The 23941-nt window shown below is 38.2% G+C and overlaps 1 protein-coding gene across 1 annotated transcript in view; it reads right to left on the reverse strand.

Annotated features, from left to right (window-relative positions):
* Positions 1–23348, reverse strand: part of LOC124717124 (speckle-type POZ protein-like) — an 86854-nt gene extending 63506 nt beyond the window's left edge. Inside the window, exons 1-2 of the mRNA XM_047243857.1 lie at positions 23217–23348; positions 2526–3607 (exon numbers count right to left, since the gene is read on the reverse strand). Coding sequence (XP_047099813.1) covers positions 2526–3535 — 1010 coding nt within the window. The 5' untranslated portion in view covers positions 3536–3607; positions 23217–23348. The remainder of the gene's footprint in view (positions 1–2525; positions 3608–23216) is intronic.
* Between the last annotated feature and the right edge of the window lie 593 nt (positions 23349–23941).

Below are 23941 nucleotides of genomic sequence, written 5' to 3' on the forward strand. Positions count from 1 at the left end.
CACTGGCAAAGCAAGCTCCTGAGGGTACATGACTAACTTATATGCCCTCCACCAGCGAGTTGTTTCCTCTGAGGTCTGCAACTGAGGACACTTGACAGCAGCCATGGAGGTGACTGAATCAGCACCTGTGATAGTGTTGTCACAGTTGCTCTGTGAGACCTGGCCAAAAGGTCATTGTGTTTACTTAGATCCAGTGCTGGTTCCCAAGCCTTGATGACTCTATAGCCACAGCTCCTGTTGATAATACTGTCCCTGGTGTGAATTTTAATTTATTTTCTGATGACATGGTCACAGTATTTGGAAGTATGTGCTAATATCCTCCTATGTTCACACTCCATCACACGATTCTCTGATTACTGGGGGAAAAAAAAGACTGTTAAAGCCATGAAAGGAATAATAGACGTCATGTCCGTCAGAAATGCAGCACATCTATATGGGATATAATATTCTGGTTTATTTGAGAGACTAAGAAACAATAACACAGTGGTAATTAAACTGAGTGATAGTAATTAAATCAACATCACTAAAAGGTTGTCGCCCTAAGTATAAAAGTAAAGTTTTCACTGCGGAGAGAGAATGTAAGCTTTATGACCATTAAAAGTTAAAAATAAGAACTAAATGTACAAAATATTGTCACAGAAGAAGCTGAGTATCACAGTGGTGTAGCTCTTATGATACGAAACTGTTGCATGGAGAGTCGTGAGTTCAAAACTCACCTGGACTGTACAATTTCAATTTCTATATTCGGTTCGAGTACATTCTAGAAGTATCCACAAATGTCAAGAGTCGAGTCGAGTGTGGAGAGGAGTGAGAGGAGAGTGGAATGGGGGAAGCAATAACAGAGTGGGGGAGAGGATTGAGAGGTGGAGGGGAGGGGGCGTCAGAGTGGGAGAGGGGGGGGGCGTCAGAGTGGGAGAGGGGGGGGGCGTCAGAGTGGGAGAGGGGGGGGGCGTCAGAGTGGGAGAGGGGGGGGCGTCAGAGTGGGAGAGGGGGGCGTCAGAGTGGGAGAGGGGGGGGCGTCAGAGTGGGAGAGGGGGCGTCAGAGTGGGAGAGGGGGGAAGAGAGAGGAAATATGGGCAGGCAGGGGTGATTGGGGGGGGGGGGGGGGAGTGGATGAGGTAACTTGCAGAGGGGAGAGGCAGATGGGCTAAACTTCACGAATTGTCATCCATGTGCTGTGGTTGTTCATGTTACAGAGGAGGTATTGTCAGTGCATCTCCTATCAAGTTGGAGGCAGCCAATGGGAGGGTAGTCTATCGTAGCCCTAAGAACAGTCACCATCCTGAAAGAGCTTTACACCTTTAGCGTATGAAATGATCGCATTTTGTGAGCAGCTTTCCGTTCACTTTCTGGTTTTATTACATTCTGAATTTCTATCATGGCAAACTTGCCTATTTTCTCCAAAAAGCTAGTTTGATCACATTCTAACAGTGTTGGTTGTCACCTGCTACAAATATTGAGCCACACTGCCTCTACAGCTGTCTACAAGTTGTGAATGCGTTGCTGGTGCAGAATGTTGTGCACAGAGTGACCTCTTCATTAAGTCCCTTAAATATTTGATGTGATTCATGTCGGGTGACCCGGGTGGGCAAATCATAGGTTCAAACTGTGCAGAATGGCCTTCAAACCAATTGTGGTCCAGAGACATGACACACTGTCAGCCATAAAAATTCCATCACAGCTGGGGAACATTAAGTCCACGAATGGCTGCAAATGGTCTCACGTCGCCAAATTTAACCATTTTCAGGCAATGATTGGTTCAGTTGGATCAGAGGACTCAATCCATTCAATGCAAACACAGCCCACACAAATATCGAGCCACCGCCAGTTTGCACAGTGCTTTGTTGACACTTGGGTCCATGGCTTTGTGGGGTTTGCACCACACACTAACCCTACCATCACTCAACCCACCAGCCCACAGTTTTCTATTTACTTAGGTTCCAAGCGATAGGGTCGCAAGACCAGGAGAGGCACAGCAGGTGATGTGTTGTAAGCAATGACTTCCATGTCGCTCGTCTGCGGTCATAGCCCATTAACAGCAAATTTTGGTGCAATATCGTAACAGATATGTTTGTATTATGTTGCACATTGATTGCTGTGGTTATTTCACACAGTGGTGCTTGTCAGTTAGCACTGACAACTATGAAAGCTTTGCTGTTCTCTGACACTATGTACCTGTAATCTGGAGTTCTCGGCACATTCTTGACAATGTGAATCTTCGAATATTGAATTCAACAATTTTCAAAATGGAATGTTCCACGTGTCTAGCTTCAACTACCATTCCGCATTCAAAGTCTTATTACCATCATGTGGCCATAATCATGTCATTAACCTCTGCACACAAATCGCCCGAATATAAACGACAGCTCCGCCAATGCACTGCAGTTTTGTACACTGTGTATGCAATACTACTGCCATCTATCTCACAAGTTGTCACCTCAGTGTATAATGTTACTAAAAATTTAAATACCTAATTAACATTCCAAATGTCATGGAAAGTTTGTTGTATGTAAAGATATCTTTACCTCTCTGATCCTTCGGTGACCGATTCACAGATGGTCTTCACAGCCTCAGGATACCTGTCAATGATGTTTGCCCAGCCTCTGCTGCCAACCACCTGCTCAAGATTCTGCTTAATGAAAGCCACACACACCTTTTGCAGGAAGCTGCAGGTGTGAGCAATGGCAAGGGCAGCAATATCAGCAGCACTGTCTACTGCAACTTGTCTCGCCAGCTTCATCTCACACCTCAACTTGGCATCCTGGAGCCCGTACTTGTCGAAGACTACCAAGAGCTGCTCCGTCACTTCACTCGGTACACGTACTTTGTCCGTGTACATGTAGCGTAACATCTCTGACACGACTTGCGGTTCAGTGTCAGAGATTTCCACGAGGCCTTCCAGAGCCTCCTTCGTGTCGTGACTCAGCATGGCTCTGAAAACAGGGCTACGTGCACACAGTATCGCCCTGTGTGCATCCAGCCGAACCCCTCCAGCACTCAATGTGATATCTGATAAGAATTTCGAGTCCATCAACTGCTCCAGATCCTTGGCCACGTCTGACTCAAGCTCTTCCTCGGTTGTGTCCTCTGCTACCACTTCTACAATGCACACTTCACCTTCGAAACTCCAGTTGTCACCCAGTTCTTCAGTGTTAATTTTGTCCGTCAGACACTGCAGAGAAGATCTCTCGTTTACTTTAAGATTGTGGTCTTCAAGTGAATACACACTGTGTTTTGTACCATCCAGATACGACACTAAAGCTTCAAGGGTTGCTGTCACAGGCAGAGAATCATCACTAGCCACAAGACGGAAGCACATCATCAGTCTGCCGTTGTCATTTTCAAGTTCCATGCACCATTTACTCAAATTTGGGTGAGAGAACACAGGAGACCCAATATTTACAGCATCCTCAGGACAAATATCAAAACCAGAGACTGTCCAGTGGTAGATGGCTGTCAATTTTTTCAGTGTTGTGGTTCCTGATAGTTGCACTGTGTCAGGTCTACTAACATGAGATACAGGCAGACTGCGCATGGTAGTTTTTGCAACAGCGTACACTGGTGAACTGAGAATGTTGGCAAAACCTGCCTACTAGCACTTTAAGCCCTGTTGAAAAAGAAAACAGATAAATTAATACAAAGGGAATTATGAATTTCATACATACACATATAATAAGGACAAAGTAACAAACATTCCTAGCCTCGTACTAGAATTCATTCATGTTTCTACGAAAACTTTACAGTATGAAAAAAAACTCTCCTAACTATTTTAAGAATCTTAAATCTACAATCTTTTCACTTCTGACATCTGACTGAGTGAGGTGGCGCAGTAGTTTGCACGCTGGACTCACATTCTGGAGGACGACGGTTCAAAACCGCATCCGGACATCCAGATTTAGGTTTTCCGTTATTTCTCTAAATCAGTTTAGGCAAATGCCGGGATAGTTTCTCTGGAAGTTCCTTCCCCGTCCTTCACACAAACCGGGCTTGTGCTCCGTCTCTAATGACCTTGATATCGATGGGACATTAAACTCAATCTTCCTTCCTTCTGACATCTGCTGTCTGAATAGGCTTCAAATTATGTGGGATCAATACTGGTTTTGTTCAAAGTAAAAGGCAACACCAATTTTTAAATATTTTTTGTATTTATTCACCAATACACCGATAAGCCAGAATATTATGACCACCTGCTTAATAGCTTGTCTATCCATCTTTGGAACATAATACATCACTAATTCTGCATATCCGACAGTCTGCTGTTAGGTTTGTGGCGGTACGTGGTAACTGATGTTTAAACATGGGTCATGTAATTCATGTAAATAACAGGCTATCAGTTTAATAAGTCACAGCTGCAAAATACTAACGTGAATTCTTTACAGAAGAATGGAAAAATTAGCAGAAGCCAACCTCGGGGAAGATCAGTTTGGATTCCGTAGAAATGTTGGAACACGTGAGGCAATACTGACCCTACGACTCATCTTTGAAGCTAGATTAAGGAGGGGCAAACCTACGTTTCTAGCATTTGTAGACTCAGAGAAAGCGTTTGACAATGTTGACTGGAATACTCTCTTTCAAATTCTAAAGGTGGCAGGGGTAAAATATAGGGAGCGAAAGGCTATTTACAATTTGTACAGAAACCAGATGGCAGTTATAAGAATCGAGGGGCATGAAAGAGAAGCAGTGGTTGGGAAGGGAGTGAGACAGGGCTGTAGCCTATCCCTGATGTTATTCAATCTGTATATTGAGCAAGCAGTGAAGGAAACAAAAGAAAAATTTGGAGTAGGTATTAAAATCCATGGAGAAGAAATAAAAACTTTGAGGTTCGCCGATGACATTGTAATTGTATCAGAGACAGCAAAGGACTTGGAAGAGCAGTTGAACGGAATGGATAGTGTCTTGAAAGGAGGATATAAGATGAACATCAACAAAAGCAAAACGAGGATAATGGAATGTAGTCGAATTATGTCGGGTGATGCTGAGGGAATTTGATTAGGAAATGAGACACTTAAAGTAGTAAAGGAGTTTTGCTATTTGGGGAGCAAAATAACTGATGATGGTCGAAGTAGAGAGGATATAAAATGTAGACTGGCAATGGCAAGGAAAGCATTTCTGAAGAAGAGAAATTTGTTAACATCGAGTATAGATTTAAGTGTCAGGAAGTCATTTCTGAAAGTATTTGTATGGAGTGTAGCCATGTATGGAAGTGAAACATGGACGATAAATAGTTTGGACAAGAAGAGAATAGAAGCTTTTGAAATGTGGTGCTACAGAAGAATGCTGAAGATTAGATGGGTAGATCACATAACTAATGAGGAAGTATTGAATAGGATTGGGGGGAAGAGAAGTTGGTGGCACAACTTGACTAGAAGAAGGGATCGGTTGGTAGGACATGTTCTGAGGCATCAAGGGATTAGCAATTTAGTATTGGAGGGCAGCATGGAGGGTAAAAATCTTAAAGAGGGAGACCAAGAGATGAATACACTAAGCAGATTCAGAAGGATGTAGGTTGCAGTAGGTACTGGGAGATGAAGAGGCTTGTACAGGATAGAGTAGCATGGAGAGCTGCATCAAACCAGTCTCAGGACTGAAGACCACAACAACAACAACAACAACAACAACAACAGGCTGCTGGATTTGTGTACACAGTGATGGCAACTGATTGTGACCCAGATGGATTCCATAGGATTCACATCAGGCCAATTTGGTCGCCGAGACGTCAACACGAGTTTAATGTAATGCTCCTCAAATCACTGTAGAATAGTTCGAGACATGGAAAACAGTACTGCTTGAAAAAAAATGACATCAAAGACGAAGGGATGCAGATGGTTCGCAGCTGTCAGCATATCTTTGATCACTACCACAGTTCCCCTGCTAGTGCAGGAGAATGTCTCCCATAGCATAATACTACTTCCACCAGCCTGCATCTGCTACGCGCTGCACATTCTGAGCCTCTGTTCACCTCAACAATGGTGTTTGTGAAGACAATCTGTGACCCAGTGTAGCAAGAATGTGATTCACCAGAAGAGGTGAAATTTCCATTGTTCGACAGTCGAATCCCGAAGGTCCCTCGGTCACTGCAGCCTTAACCGATGAAGTCGTTGGGTCAACAAGTGAACATGTAGGGATGGTCTGCTGCAGAGTTACAAGCTCAACAATGTACGACAAATAGTGTGCTCCGAAAGCATTGTGCGTGCACCAGCATTGTGCTCTTTTGGCAAAATTGCTGAAGATCACCATCTATCCTACGTTACAGAGCAGACAAGCCTCAGAGTAGTGATATTTTCACTGCTCTCCTACCTCTTCCCGTAGATGCTCACAACAGCAGCATGTTAACACACGGCCAGCCTCACCATTTTCAAGACATTTGTTCACAAGCTCTGCTCAATTATAATCAGCCCTTTGTCAAAGTCACTTATCTCAATGGATTTCCCCATTTACAGCCCATATCTTCGCTAGTGTGATCCCCTGTCCGTATCTGCTCTGCTGACATACTTTTGTTGCCACATCACGTGCCCGTAACGACACCAGGTGGCATCCAACAACAAGGTGGGCAGTGGTCATAATGTTTTGGCTGATCAGTGTATATCAAGGGAAATATCCCCCATGAACTACAGATCTTGCCAAGGCATGGAAGCTTGTGTGCCTCCACAATATAGATAGCCATACCATACATGCAACCACATTGTAGGGTTATCTATTGAGAGGTTAGACTAAACTTTAGGTCCTGAATAGGGGCACTAGCCTTTTAAGCAGTTACAGGGAGAGCTGTCTGGATGATTTGACTTGATACGGCCTTGCAACATCGACCCACAAGGCCTTGCTGTGGTGGTACTGTAAATGGCTGAAATCAAGGTGATTTACAGCCACAGAAGGGAACACAGATGTCTAAAAATATCTGAAAGTGCAAAATGGCTAAGTAGGAATGGCTTGAGGGCAAATGCAAGGCTGCAGAAGAATGCATAATCAGGGAAAACATAGATGCTGCCTGTAGGGAAATTACAGAGCCCTTACGAGAAAAGAGAAGCAACTGTACCGAGATCAAGAGCCCAGATGGCAAGCCAGTACTGAGCAAAGATTGGAAAGCTGAAAGGCAGAAGGAATATACAGAAGGGCTATATAAGGGGAACAAACTTGAGGACAAAATTATAGCAAGAACTGAGGAAGTAAGTGATGAAGAGAGGGAAGATATGATAACGCAAGAAGAAATTTGCAGAGCATTGAAGACTTAAGTGCAAAAAAGGCTCCAGGAGTGGACCACTTTGCCTCCTGGAGTGGACTACATTGCCTCAGAATTATTGAAATCGTTGGAAGAGCCAGTCATAACAAAACCATTCCACCTGATGTTCAAGATACGAGACAGGTGAAACACCTCAGACTTCAAGAAGAATGTAATAAATCCAATCCCAATATATTCAGGTGCCGAATGATGTAAATGCTAACAATCTGTTTAACAAATCTTGGTTGCCGAATACTGACACCAATTACTTACTGAAGAATTGAAAAACTGTTAGATGCCAACTCTGAGGAAGATCAGTGGTTCCAGAGAAATGTAGGAACACACAAAACAATACTGAACCTACGACTTACTTAATTAGGTTGCAGAAAGGCAGACCTACATTTACGACATTTGTAAATATAGAGAAGTTTCTGACAGCGTCGACTGGACTACGAGCCATTGGCCTACTTACGCGAATGCACACGCTGTGCCCTCAACTCGTACAGGACCTGTTAGATTAATCTGCCATGAGTAATGGGTGTGATGGGCAAACATTTATTAGGCCATCTATGAATGTAGTGGTGTGGACATGTTGGAAATGTGGGTCTCACAGGGAGCATGCAAGGAATAAGTCCCTGCAGGTGCACTATCCTTTGTGCCCTCAGTGGCTCAGATGGATAGAGCGTCTGCCATATAAGCAGGAGACCCTGGGTTTGAGTCCCGGTCGGGGCACACATTTTCAAAATGCCTGTTTGCAGCTAGGGTGTTGATTTAATTACAATTTCAGTTGTAGCATAGACACATTACCAAGCATGGCTAACATTTCTACAAATTAGGTAAACATGTGTTAGATGATACAGTGGCATAAGCTTGGGAAGGTAGAAAGATCATCTGGATTGTGTTCCAAATGAGATGACAAAACTTATAGGCATATAGGCATACCACACTGGATGTTCCAGTAATGTAAGTGCACAACCTGGCCAACTTTTGTATGTTAACATTAAGTACTGTCAGCTAAGTAAATATGCAAATAAAACAATGCCAAAAGTAAAGTTTAAAATAGGCTTTCTCAACATTCAGGGTATGGCGGATAAAAACTTAATAGTTAACGAACTTTCAAATGAAAACATGGTGGATATTTTATTTTTATGTGAACATTTGTGTAAAGAGGATGATCTTCGGTACAAAGTATTGAATGGTTCACATTACTTAGTTGCTGTAATAAAGGACATTATTGAAACAGTGGGGTAGCAATATATGTAAAAACAACCTCTTGCATCAAACTGTGGTAGGGCAGATCTCAACACTGTGATAAACTGCATTTTGAAATATCGGGTCTTGTAATTGAGTGGCACTAGTAGTTAACAGGTAACCCAGTGGTGACCCTCATGTCTTCATTGAGAAACTTTAGGACCTTTTAACACACATCTGCACACCAAAATGGAAAAATATTATCATTAGAGGGATGTCAATTCAAGTTTTATGTCCTGCTGGACAAATGAAACCTGTGACAGATTTCACAAATTTGCTTAGACAATTTAACCTATACTATGTTTCGTGTAAACTTACAAGGGGATCTGAAAGTCATGACAATATATATACAAATTCTAAAAAAACTTATGTCCACTGATGTAATTAGTTTCACTTTCTCAGATCATGATGCAGTATGTATTATTCTTAAAGAGTATTTCTTAGAATTTTTAAATATATTAGAAAATAACATCCCTCTGAAAAGATGTACAGTACAGGGTATATTGGTAGTGATTACAAAAAACGGAAAACCAAGGAATGGTATACTCCACAGTTATGGCAATTGAAAAGTATTATTATGCTATATTCTATTCTGGTCTGTACAAAATCAGTATATGATAACTGTATAATGAATTATATACTACAGCTAGTGTAAGTATAGGCAGGCCATCAATGAAGCAACATAATACAGTTAACATTGAAAAGTTTAATAACAAATGCAAAAAAGCCTGAAGTATAATTAAGTCTATTGCACATTTAAACATATAGATGATATTGCTATAACCAAAGAAGAATTTAACCAATTTTGCATCCAATCCATTGAAGAAATTAGTAGTTAAATAAATAACCCCCCTCCCCCCCAAAAAATGCAATTAGTATCATGGACAACTGCATTGTAAAGCCTCCCCCGAGCACTTTCACTTTCACAGAAGTGTGTCCAAATACTATCCTGAAAACAGTGAAAAATTTCAAACCTTCAGATAGTGTTGGTTAGTATGATTTGTCATGTAATTTATTGAAAGATGTTATTGAGTGTGCAATTTATCCCGATATACTGAAAGTTTCAAGAGTTGTGCCCATATATAAAAAAGGAGAGAAGAATTGTACAGCTAGCTACAGACCCATGTCCATCAGCAGTGTTTTTCTAAAAATTTTGAAATGATTATGTATGATCAAGTTAGTATTTACTTAGGTGGATCAAACATAATTAAGTGATAAACAATTTGGATTTAGGAAAGGTAAATCCACAACTGATGCAATTTATTCCTAGTAAAATTTGTTCTAGATGTGTTCGAGACTGGGTGCTACACCCAAATTACATTTTGTGACCTGAATGGAACTTTTCATTGCGTAGAGCACGATACTTTGTTGAATAAGGAATTTTACTATGGTTTTGATGGCAACAATATAAATATGTCTAAATCTTTCCTAAAGAATCACAAAATTGTGTCCAATGGTAGTGAGAAGTCAAATTTGATACAAGTTAGATCTGGAGTGCCACAAGAATCGGTGCTTGGGCCTTTTTAGTTAATATTAATGATTAATGACCTGCCACTATTTATAAATTTTAACACGATATTGTATACCAATGACACAACTTCTCTAAATAACAGCTCATATCTACGCATATTGGAAACACTGACCAAAAACACCCTTGCTCAATCTTATTTACGGTTCAGAGCGGACGGTTTCTTACTAAATGAAAGTAAAACCCAGGCACTCTACTCTAGCTTCTACGAGATTCCTAACCAGCACGAATTAGAAACTCTTAAAATTTAGGTGTTATTATTGACAATAAATTAAATACGTATCTGTTAGACTTTCAAGAGTAATTTATTAAATCAGAAATTTAAAAAGACATGTTCCAAATAACTATGGAAGATCAGCGTATTTTATTTGGTTTGAAAGAATAATATCATATGGGATTTTTTTGTGGTATAGCCGATGTCACAGAAATGACATTTTATTTTTGCAAAAGAAAGAATTAAAAATAATGAATGATTTCGATACAACAGAAGACTGTAAACTTCTATTTATTAAGCTGCAGTATCTGACAGAAGTATATTTGTTCATTTATAATGTTTTATTATAGATTAGAAACTGTTTCTAATTTTGTATTGAGAGGTGATAATAATAATAATAATAATAATTCTTTCTAGAATAAGCAGAAACTAACAAAATACACAAAGCAATCACTCATATAAATACATCGGCTACACCACTGCAATTTCATAACCACTTCTACAACCCTTTAGATCACAAAACATCAACAGACACGAAGAAAGTAAATTGGAAAAAGAAAACACTACATGGCAAGCACCCGTATCATCTAACACAGCCACACATCGATCAAGACGCATCCAACACATGGCTAAGAAAAAGCAATATATACAGTGAGACGGAAGGATTCATGATTGCAATACAGGATCAAACAATAAATACCACATATTACAGCAAGCATATTATTAAAGATCCCAATACCACAACAGATAAATGCAGACTTTGCAAACAACAAATAGAAACAGTAGATCACATCACAAGCGGATGTACAATACTAGCAAATACAGAATACCCCAGAAGACATGACAATAATACTAGCAAATACAGAATACCCCAGAAGACATGACAGTGTAGCAAAAATAATACATTAACAGCTTGCCTTACAACACAAAATTATAAAAAAACACGTTGCCACATACAAGTATGCACCACAAAATGTACTGGAGAATGATGAATACAAATTATACTGGAACAGAACCATTATAACAGATAAAACAACACCACATAACAAACCTGACATCATACTCACCAATAAAAAGAAGAAATTAACACAACTAATCAAAATATCCATACCCAATACATGAAATATACAGAAGAAAACAGGAGAAAAAATTGAAAAATACATCCAACTGGCTGAGGAAGTCACGGACATGTGGCATCAGGATAAAGTTGACATTATACCAATTATACTATCAACTACAGGAGTCATACCACACAATATCCACCAGTATATCAATGCAATACAGCAACATACAAACTTATATATACAACTACAGAAATCTGTAATTATTGATACATGTTCAATTACCCGGAAGTTCCTAAATGCAATATAACATATACCGTACAGTTAAAAGGAAGTCACGCTTGATCAAGGTCTGCGTCACTTTCCATTTTTGACCAGACATAATGTCTGAGAAAAGAAAGAAAGAAATAATAATAATAATAATAATAATAATAATAATAATAAACCCCGTGGAGGCTCGGGTAAAGAATAGGCCTTCGGTATGTTCTGCCAGTCGTAAAAGGCGACGAAAAGAACAAACCACTAATAGGGCTAACCCCCCTTTTAGTGTGATTAGTTGGTTCAGGACAGAACTAATGAAGCCTCGGACAAGCGCTGTCATGGTCGGGGACGACGCTTGAACCCTATGCCCGTCCACAATGGTAACGACACTGCTAGCCACACGGAAAATGATTTAAATCCAAATAGACGTGTTTTGTAGGATATGCATCCTGCAACCACCCTAGAAGGAAAACAAAGACAGAGGATGAGAAGGTCAGATGAAGTTAACTGACACCTCATGTTCTGTTATTACCAAGGAACAAACTTAGGAACCAACACAACTGGATACAGATCACAAGTATACACAACATTTATTACCAGATACCCAGAATTAAAATTTTTAACAGAATAACGGCTAGCTGATCAGATTCGCGTAATAAAGAAAAATAACAGGATACCCCAGTCAGAAATAGAAAACGTCAAACAACAAGTACAACAAATACTGGAACAAAATAATGTGCAATCAGAAGAAGAAGAAGAAAATACGATAATGGACTCAAACACCCCAGAGCAAACAAACAAAGAACAACACACATCAATTAAACAATCAGAGGAAAACGAAATCTTCCAACAGCCACCAGAACAAGCACAAATAGAACATGAAGTGACACACATGTTAGATACAGAAGAAAAATTTCAGTTGACGTATATAGAATACAAAGACACAAATACAGACATTAGACCATTCTTGCATAGACCACCAAATAACCCACAAGTCGAAACAACAATAACAAATATCAACACAATCATACACAACAAAATAAATGAAAATACAACTATGGAAGAGTTACAACTATTGGTTTATGTAGGAGCACTCACTACAATAAATATACACACTAGCCAGAGATCAGAACCAACTAACACACAGAAGAAACCCACAAAACCAGCATGGCAACACAGGCTACAGATCAGAATAGAAAAAATTAGAAAAGACATCGGACAGCTAACACAATTTATAAGAAATGAAATATCAGACAAAAAAACGAAAAAGGTTAGGTAAAATCTCACAACAAGAAGAGATAGAGCAATTAGATGAAAAGAAGCAGAAATTACAAGCATTGGCCAAACGAATTAAAAGATACAAAAAAGGTGAAAATAGAAGGATACAAAACCAATTATTCAACACAAACCAAAAGAAATTTTACCAGACAATAGATAACACACACATTAAAACAGACAATCCACCAAACATAACAGACATGGAACACTTCTGGAGCAACTTATGGTCAAACCCGGTACAACATAACAGACACGCACGGTGGATACAAGCAGAAACTGACTCATACAAGATGATACTACAAGTGCCTGAAGTGATAATTTTGCAACATGAAGTCACCCAAGCAATTAATTCTACGCACAATTGGAAAGCCCCTGGAAATGATAAAATAGCAAATTTCTGGCTAAAGAAGTTCATCTTAACACATTCACATCTAACTAAATTATTTAACAGTTACACTGCAGACCAATACACATTCCTGATACACTTAAACATGGAATAACTTATCTGAAACCTAAAGATCCAGCAGACACAGCAAACCCAGCAAAATATTGCCCCATAACATGCCTACCAACAATATACAAAATATTAACTTCAGTCATTACACAGAAATTAATAACACATACAACACAGAACAAAATTATAAATGAAGTACAAAAAGGCTGCTGCAAAGGAGCACGAGGATGTAAAGAGCAACTGATAATAGATACAGAGGTGACATATCAGGCTAAAACTAAACAAAGGTCGCTGCACTATGCATACATTGATTACCAAAAAGCTTTTGATGGTGTACCCCACTCATGGTTACTACAGATATTGGAAATATACAAAGTAGATCCTAAATCGATACAGTTCCTAAACATAGTAATGAAAAATTGGAAAACCACACTTAATATACAAACAAATTCAAATGATATCACATCACAGCTTATACAGATTAAGCGTGGAATATACCAAGGAGACTCATTAAGTCCTTTCTGGTTCTGCATTGCTCTGAACCCACTATCCAACATGCTAAATAATACAAATTATGGATATAATATTACTGGAACATACCCACATAAAACACATTTGCTATACATGGATGATCTAAAACTACTGGCAGCAACAAATCAACAACTCAACCAATTACTAAAGATAACAGAAGTATTCAGCAATGATATAAATATGGCTTTTGGAACAGACAAATGTGAGAAAAATAGCATAGTCAAGGGAAAACACACTAAACAGCAAGATTACATATTGGATAACCACAGCGACTGCATAGAAGCGATGGAAAAAACAGATGCCTATAAATATCTAGGATATAGACAAAAAATAGGAATAGATAATACAAATATTAAAGAAGAACTAAAAGAAAAATATAGACAAAGACTAACAAAAATACTGAAAACAGAATTGACAGCAAGAAACAAGACAAAAGCTATAAATACTTATGCTATACCAATATTGACCTACTCATTTGGAGTAGTGAAATGGAGTAACACAGACCTAGAAGCACTCAATACACTTACACGGTCACAATGCCACAAATATAGAATACATCACATACATTCAGCAACAGAAAGATTCACATTAAGCAGAAAGGAAGGAGGAAGGGGATTTATCGACATAAAAAAACCTACATTATGGACAGGTAGACAATTTAAGAAAATTCTTGCTAGAACGAGCAGAAACTAGCAAAATACACAAAGCAATCACTCATATAAATACATTGGCTACACCATTGCAATTTCATAAGCACTTCTACAACCCTTGAGATCACGTAACATCAACAGATACGAAGAAAGTAAATTGGAAAAAGAAAACACTACACGGCAAGCACCTGTATCATCTAACACAGCCACACATCGATCAAGACGCATCCAACACATGGCTAAGAAAAGGCAATATATACAGTGAGATGGAAGGATCCATGATTGCAATACAGGATCAAACAAACACCAGATATTACAGCAAGCATATTATTAAAGATCCCAATACCACAACAGATAAATGCAGACTTTGCAAACAACAAATAGAAACTGTAGATCACATCACAAGCGGATGTACAATACTAGCAAATACAGAATACCCCAGAAGACATGACAATGTAGCAAGAATAATACATCAACAACTTTCCATACAACATAAACCAATAGAACAACACGTTCCCACATACAAGTATGCACCACAAAATGTACTGGAGAATGATGAATACAAATTATACTGGAACAGAACCATTATAACAGATAAAACAACACCACATAACAAACCTGACATCATACTCACCAATAAAAAGAAGAAATTAACACAACTAATCAAAATATCCATACGCAATACATGAAATATACAGAAGAAAACAGGAGAAAAAATTGAAAAAATACATCCAACTGGCTGAGGAAGTCAAGGACATGTGGCATCAGGATAAAGTTGATATTATACCAATTATATTATCAACTACAGGAGTCATACCACACAATATCCACCAGTACATCAATGCAATACAGCTACATCCCAACTTATAAATACAACTACAGAAATCTGTAATTATTGATACATGTTCAATTACCTGAAAGTTCCTAAATGCAATATAACATATACAGCACAGTTAAAAGGAAGTCACGCTTGATTAAGGTCCGCGTCACTTTCCATTTTTAACCAGACTAACGTCTGAGACAGGAAAAAGATGATGATGACGATGGTAATAATTATAATAATAATAGAACATGTATTGATGTGCCATATCCTTGATTACCTAAATCACAGAAGTCCTACCTAGTCATTTGACTAAGAATGGTTAATGGGCTAAGAATGTTACGCACAGACTTTAAAGAATTGCCTGTAAATATTTTTAAAACTACATTGCATAATCTGCTAGTTAATAACCATTATTACACTATTAGCAAATTTTTTGAAGATTGAAGTACTGATGTTTAACATACGGTTTCTACTTTTACCTATTTAATGTAAATCAAAGTACACTGATATAGCAGTGTCAATTTTATGCTCTTGACTTTGTCTACTGCTGTAATGAGTCAAATGACAATAAAATTGTTGTCGCAAACAAAAAGCAGCTAACACACTGAAGTGGGTACACATTAAGGCACCAATGATCAAAATATCTGTGCCTATAATCCTAACACCCAGTATATCAATAACATACCACTGCCCAGATACAGCATACTTTTAATGAGTGACATTATAAAATGAAGGCGACAAAATGGATAATATACCATGATACATATGTAATAAAATGGATCACTCCTGTATGTGATAGCTCAGTACCCATTAAGAGGAAAAGTAAATTTTATAAATTTGAGTGTTTTCGGACAATCACTACAAACATGGTTCAAATAGTGGAACTGTTTCACACCCAACATCTGAAATATCATATTCCAACCTAGCCTAGCCCTCAGACTAAGATACAGACCAGTCAAACACCAAAATGATTCCCCCCCCTCCACATTCACCGACTTCACCAACTCTCACACACATTGATGCCTTCCAATCTGAGGTATACCTCGGGCTATGCTACAGATCAGTTTTTCACCACAGCCAGTTTGATGGTATCACATTTGTTGGCTTCATCAAACTGCAACCAATCTATTGCATTACAACATAACCAAGACCTCACACCCTAAGCTACTGGTCAGTTTATCACCATAGGCAGGTTTGTTACATTCACATCTGTGTTACTTTCATGCTACTTCCCAGTCCGTGAGGTAACCACAGCATTGTAAATCTCCAGTTACATGGATACTCCGCAAACTAGTGTGATGTGTGGCAGAGGGTACCACCCACTGCACCACTTTTAGGGCTTCTTTCTGTTACATTCACATGGGGACTACAGATAAGATGACTTTTTACATGCCTCTGTATGTGCTGTTCCGTTCACTTATGAGACATGGATGTAATGACTGTTTAAATGCCTCTGTAAGAACTGTAATTGATCTAATCTCCTCCTCACTATCGCTACAGAAGCAATACATGAGGAGTTTTAGTATATTACTAGACGTATTTTTAAAAGCTAAGTCTTGAAATATTGTTTGTAGGATTTCTCACTATAGTTTGCATCCATCATTACATTTTTAGTAACTGTAAAACAGCAGTGTTTTCAATTACCAGTGTTTAGTCAGTACCATCTCATTTTCCAACATTGCAAACCTACGAAAAAGTGTATAATACTTTGGCCACAATTGTCATTTTATCTAACATGATAATTATCACTGTACAACATGTGTAACATATGGTAAAAATACCTTTAGAATTATGACTGTTTTTATTAATTCTGGATGATGTGAAATCAATACTATTTGGAGTATAATCAGTTTATGTAGCAGATGAGTATTCCACTGGGGCCAAATCATATATATTTTGCTTCAAAAGTTTGCACCCTCTTCACCAGAAGCGCTGCCACTGCAACAAGCTTTTCAAGTTCATGCTTTTCTGCTAAAAGTGCCATGTATGTTAGTTTCTTCCGATGTTTGGCTTTTCCACCTGAGTAAAATGTCAAGGTATACACCACTACCAATTTCATGCTAATCACTTAATAAAATGTTAAATTTGGTAGGTGTGCAGCATTAATGACAGTCTTTCGCACAAATGGGGTCTTGTGATGGGCTCCGACACTAAGTGATGACTGCTCCACAATACCGAGATTGAGTGACTCTGTTGGATTCTATTTAAAAACTTGGTCCTAGGAAGACAAGAGTACACTGTGAGAGTAGGCACCATTTTCAAACGCAAGCCTAAACAGTTATTACAAACAGTTATGTTCCATCTTACAAGAAAGTTTTGAGGGAACTCTTCATATCTGGTAGATTGAAATTCACCTGGTTGATCTGGTCTAAGTGCCAACTACATCCAGGTGTGTGTGTGTGGGGGGGGAGGGGGAGGGGAGTGGTGATGAGGGGAGGGGGTTACACCCTGGGAGTTCCAAATATGTGGAGGAAGATGTCGTATGAAGCTCCTGAGAAATTAATGATGAGTGGTGAGTGTTGAGCATCTCACACTAACAACTTCCGCAATTAGGAAAACTGTAGATTTTAAACACTGACAAGTTACATTGGGATTCAAATAAGATTAGATTAGATTACTTTAATACTAGTTCCATGGATCATGAATACGATATTTCGTAATGATGTGGAACGAGTCGAATTTTCGAATACATGACATAATTAGGTTAATTTAACAACATACTTAAGTTAATAGAAGAACTTTTTTATTTTTTTGTGTTTTTCTTATTTTTATTTATTTCTTACTTTTTTTAATATTTTTGTTTTTTTTTTCTTTTTTTCCTTAATTTGTATCTAAAAATTCCTCTATGGAGTAGAAGGAGTTGTCATTCAGAAATTCTTTTAATTTCTTCTTAAATACTTGTTGGTTATCTATCAGACTTTTGATACTATTTGGTAAGTGACCAAAGACCTTAGTGCCAGTATAATTCACCCCTTTCTGTGCCAAAGTTAGATTTAATCTTGAATAGTGAAGATCATCCTTTCTCCTAGTATTGTAGTTATGCACACTGCTATTACTTTTGAATTGGGTTTGGTTGTTAATAACAAATTTCATAAGAGAGTATATATACTGAGAAGCTACTGTGAATATCCCTAGATCCTTAAATAAATGTCTGCAGGATGATCTTGGGTGGACTCCAGCTATTATTCTGATTACACGCTTTTGTGCAATAAATACTTTATTCCTCAGTGATTAATTACCCCAAAATATGATGCCATATGAAAGCAATGAGTGAAAATAGGCGTAGTAAGCTAATTTACTAAGATGTTTATCACACTTTGAAATATTAAGTATTTTAAAATCTGTGACTTGTAAAGCTTAACAAAATTACAATGGTGTGTGTGTGTGTGTGTGTGTGTGTGTGTGTGTGTGTGTGTGTGTGTGTGCGCGCGCCCACTTGCCAACCAACCTAGGTGACTTTGTTGGAGGCATTTTTTTGTGAGTATTTTGTTTTGGTTTTATTCACTAATAATTCTGAAGTTTTGTCTATAAGTTAATGTTATTTAGATTGTATTTTAATTCATCTAGTGAATATGGTTTTTTGTGTTTTCAAGTTGCTGGAGGTTTTGGTGGTGTTTTGTGAGTTATGTAAGTGTGTGAAGTTAGTGGTTGTGGTTTGCTAGTAGATATCGAGAGCTGTGTTTGAGGTATATAAGTCAAGGGATTGATTTTATTGGTATCGACGGTTTCGTTTGAGCTGTACAGGTCAAGAGAAATGTTCAATTACGCTTTTTGGAATTCCAGATGCTGGTTGGTTGGTATCATGGGCTTGGTTTGCACTATAGGCTCTCTCTCGTGTGGTGATTTGTATTGTTATATATTTAACTTGTCCCCTTCCCTATACCCACATTTTCCGCAGTTTCATATTATTGTTGGAGTGAGACATTCTTGCATCGTTTTTATTTTTGTTCATATTTGTTGGCATGCGTATGTAGTGACGATATTGTCACCATTTTTTATATGCTGCAAGTAGGCATATCCAACATACTGATCACATCATTGGTCAAAGCAGATGGGTAGATTCAGATGCTTCCCTAACGGCAGCACTTCTGCCATCAACATTCAAACCCAGGAGCCTCCGTAATGGTCACTGTTATTCTGTTAAAAATCAATAACTACAGTTTGAAAGGCACTCAAATTAACCTGGCCCAAAATTACTCTCTAACAGAGGTAATGATGGTATGTAATTCCTGTCTCATATCTTGGGGACATATATAATCAGGGGGCAATGTTGTTTTATTTTACCACTTCATACCTTTACAAGATAAAGGCAGAAAGACAGGTTAATAACAAATGATGGCATGTCACAAACTCTGTGATTACTGCAACTGATATTCAAATGAAAAGCCACAAGTCGCACAATCTGATTTTACAATTGCTTTCACTCGGCAGATGTCAGTATCAGATAAATACCGCCCTGGTGGCAACACATTGGGGGTTGAAAGTATCATTTGGTATCATATTTAAAAGAAATTAACACTAAATTCTGGTACCGAATAATACTTTCAACCCCTAACATGTTGCCACCAGGGGAATGGTTATCCTATGATGCTCATGTCTGCCTAGCAAAACTTGTTATGAAATGAAATTGTGTGACATCTGTCTGTTTTATTTGAATACAAATGTCCATGGATTCACTGAAGGTCTTGAGTGTGTATGTATAGTAAGATTTTTTTAGAGAAATCCAAAGCATTTCTCAATTTAACGAGATGTACAGAGATTCCACAGACATTGAAAGGGAGAAATATCATGAAGGGGGGGGGGGGGGACTATGAAACAGATTAACATGAAAGGGTATGACTTACTGACAGCACATTTTATCAGTTGTACTCTGATGGTACAGATACAGAAGCAATGTTGAGGAGAGTGTAGAAACAATGAGGAGAGCAGCTGGCCCACACTCTTCCACAAGATTTCAACTGGTAATCCTCGACATCCACCTGGACACCTCCATACATTGCTCAAGTGGCTTAAAAAACACCATCACTCACATCACAGGCAGAAGATGGACACCACAGTTACTAGACTTAAAGAAAACCATAACAGTTACACATACATAGAAATACTATTTTTTTGTTACCACCTACAGCACACAATGTATGTCTGAATGTCTTCAGAAATATTACAAAAATATGGGTTGAACAAAATGCCTTCTATACAACAGAAGAATCGAAAATATGTACCAGTAATAAAAATGATCTAATCTACTAAAGCTGCTGTGTATGACATGTTTACTATATCACTTGAGCTTTTCCGAAAAGGTTATTGTATCATATTACTGGGAAATACGGAAGCGTCCGATCCCACCCATCTGCTTTGACCCATGACGTCACAAATATGGCAGAAACAAAAACAAACACACACACTTTCCACAAGAAGCCTAATGACACTAATGGGACAAGCTCGGGAAATGGGGTGTTTTGGGTGGGGGGCAAACTAAATATAAACAAATTTAGACGCCTTGCGTAGCTACAACGTGTAAGTGAAGACAGCCATGCATGAATACCCACCCACCTCCCCAGGGGTCGTAACCCCTGCAACCAATAGAAGATCAAGATGCCTCAGTAGCTGATTCAGAAATTCGAGGAAACAGATAATTAAAATAAGTAATAAGTGTTAATTAAAAAAAAAACCCCTCACGAGATAGAACGACAGCACCCCTACGTCACGGGTCAAAGCCGACGCGTGGGATCGGACGCTTCTGTCGACCCTATTACTGTGCTTCAATGTCACAATGAATTTATACTTACGATTAACACATATCAAGCATATATTTTACATTTATTAAAATATTTTTTCCAGTGTATATGCTGTGTTACAAATACAGTTTCTCCTTTTGTCATTCTGACTGATGCATTTATATTTAATGATTACTAAATGTGTCCAGTATGAACCATATATATTCCTTCAACATCTTAAAAATGTATAAGTTATTATCTACATACATGCTGGATGTAAAATGATGGCATCAATTACATTGAAAATGCTTAAAGATGGACCAATAAATCAAATTAAAACCAGTGCACCATTGTAGCCATGAGGGAGTCACAAAATCAGTATACAAAGATCCTTGTTGAACAAATTTACTCAGGAAATGTTTGCACAGCAACCCAAAAACCACACCACTGCCAATGGGAACATACTCCATATACTATTGATGGGACAAAATACCCTAAATGTTAAGTGTAACCTAGTTTTTATGTGGGCAAACAAGACCTTGTAAAATTAAAAAAAAATAATACATTTATTATATCACATCAGATGTTCTTAATGTTATTTTAAAATATGGAATCTTTTAACAACATTGTGTCCTGTAGCTGCACTTAACAAAACACACCTTTTTTGCAATTATCATCCTACTTACACTGCAATGTATTTCAATTCTAGCTGCATGCCAGTGACTAAAAGATATTGAATGTCACATTGCTCATTTCACAGGACTCTAAGGATAAAAATTAATTTTGAAAATTGTTTCTCACAGTGACAGCTTAATGCTTAAGGCCCAGTATCCTTAAATCTTTTGACAGGTCATACTTTCTTTCCGTTAATTGTGTTCTATAAAAATAAATTACAGCACGACCCTATTATTTCATTTTTCATTAAATACGAACTTATTTTGCACCTGCATTTAGGGACTTACGCTGATTTTCAGAAAATTGTTGATGTTACAACAGGATTCCCGTAAGTAGCAATTTGCATGAAAAATTTTAGTTGATAATCATGTACCTTTGGAGAACATTGCGGAACACTTTAGACATGTCGTAAAGAAACGAAACGTCTTCTTGTGGTTTACGCATGCGTGGATCGGGTGTTCCTCCTCAGATATAATGGTATAACAATCACGATTTCGTGGTTACCCGCACCCCTCGTCACTGTACTTAAACAACGTCTCCAAAAGTAATCAAACTCTTAGACTTCGTAAACGAACCATTATATACCAGTTACAAAACATGGGCTTTCTAAAGGTTAGGGATAAAGTTACTTGAACTTGGTAGGGGCGAAATTTATTAACAATTTTCTGCGTAATTTGGAGCAAACATGACACAAAACGGCACTACAGAAGAGTCGGATTACATCCGTCTACTTTGACATACGACATCATCCATATGCCGGAAACGGCTAGTTCCACAATACACAATACGACAATGACTTTACCACACACACACACACACACACACACACACACACACACACACACGCCAACAAAGGAGAACAAAAATAAAAATGAAACGATAATTTCTCATTCGAAAAATAAAACGAAACTAACGGAACAACCCCGGCAAATTAATCGTCAACAATTATAAAAAAGTAAATTACATTGTTTCGTTACCAGCAACAAATCATACCCCTGACCTATATAGGTCAACCGCAGCGATGATACCAAAAAACCAAAACCTTCAATTCCGAAAAGCGGAACAAAACCCCCATATTCACTATATGAATTAAAACACAACCGACATACCATAGATATACACTAGGCAAAACATCACAATTACTACAGAATAAAACCAAAACGAAATTTATTCCGGCAAAACCAACTAGGTTGGCCACCGCACTTACTACCTTAACCCAAGGGCACGTTAGCACGATTACAGTCAAAACTCTAATGAACCCAATACCACACATATTAAACTCAGCACTTTCACATCGACCACCTACAGCAACATGACATCAACAAACACACCACCCTTACGTCAAAGTAGACGGGTGGGATTGGAAGCCACCGTAAACCCAGAATTCATACAGGAGAGGTATAGAACAAATGAAAAGCTCTTTATATTTAAAATGCGTATTGTTTCGGTGAATGCCACATTTATATCAGTTAATCAAACATCTATCGTAGAATCGAGACGTAACGCAATTATCCTGATAAAACCATAACAGCTTTTTGTTCGCACTGTTTCACTTACCGTTTGCGTGTTTGCACGTAAAGAAAGTCGCAAATTAAGAGTCACTGACACAGCAAATCAGAACACATTACTTCAGGCACAAAAATTTGAGACTCTTGCTGCCGTAGAAATGGGTACTTCACTCCGCTCCGCGACCTTCCACAGTACAGCACACGGCTGCCAACTATGCAATGTCACATTCGTTCGTCGCTCTTAAGATCACATCATAATTTTCATTTTCATGTTATCCAAATACGACGTCTGTGAAAGCATGACGAACCGTCTTCCACAACCGTTCTGAAGATGCCTCGTTTCAGCACTGTGATGTAAGCAGTGCTTATTTAGCAACTATTCAGAAAAAGACAATACCAATTTCGTATTTAATCGACAAATAAAAAAAATTGGTTTCAAGGTTGATAATATAGAATTTTGTAATTTTATTCTACCTATCAATAGAGAATAAAATGCAAAATTAATTTTGTTTTACATTTTATTTTTATTTGTTAATTTTTTAAAGTTTGCATAATTGTCTGATATCTTACACGTTTTGAAAGTTTACACCGATCATATTTCAAAAACAACCTGACGCAATTCACACTGTCGTTCACTTCACGTCACGTCAAAGCATTCTGCGATGAATTTCAAACGGCGGCATCCACACTAACCTTCACGTTGCGTCACGTTACCGTCTAGGTTTCTTGGAAAGAAAAAGTTTTGACAAATGACGTCAATCATCCGTCGTTGAC

Source organism: Schistocerca piceifrons, chromosome 9, assembly GCF_021461385.2.
Source record: "Schistocerca piceifrons isolate TAMUIC-IGC-003096 chromosome 9, iqSchPice1.1, whole genome shotgun sequence".
In the NCBI taxonomy this organism is placed as follows: Eukaryota; Metazoa; Arthropoda; class Insecta; order Orthoptera; family Acrididae; genus Schistocerca; species Schistocerca piceifrons.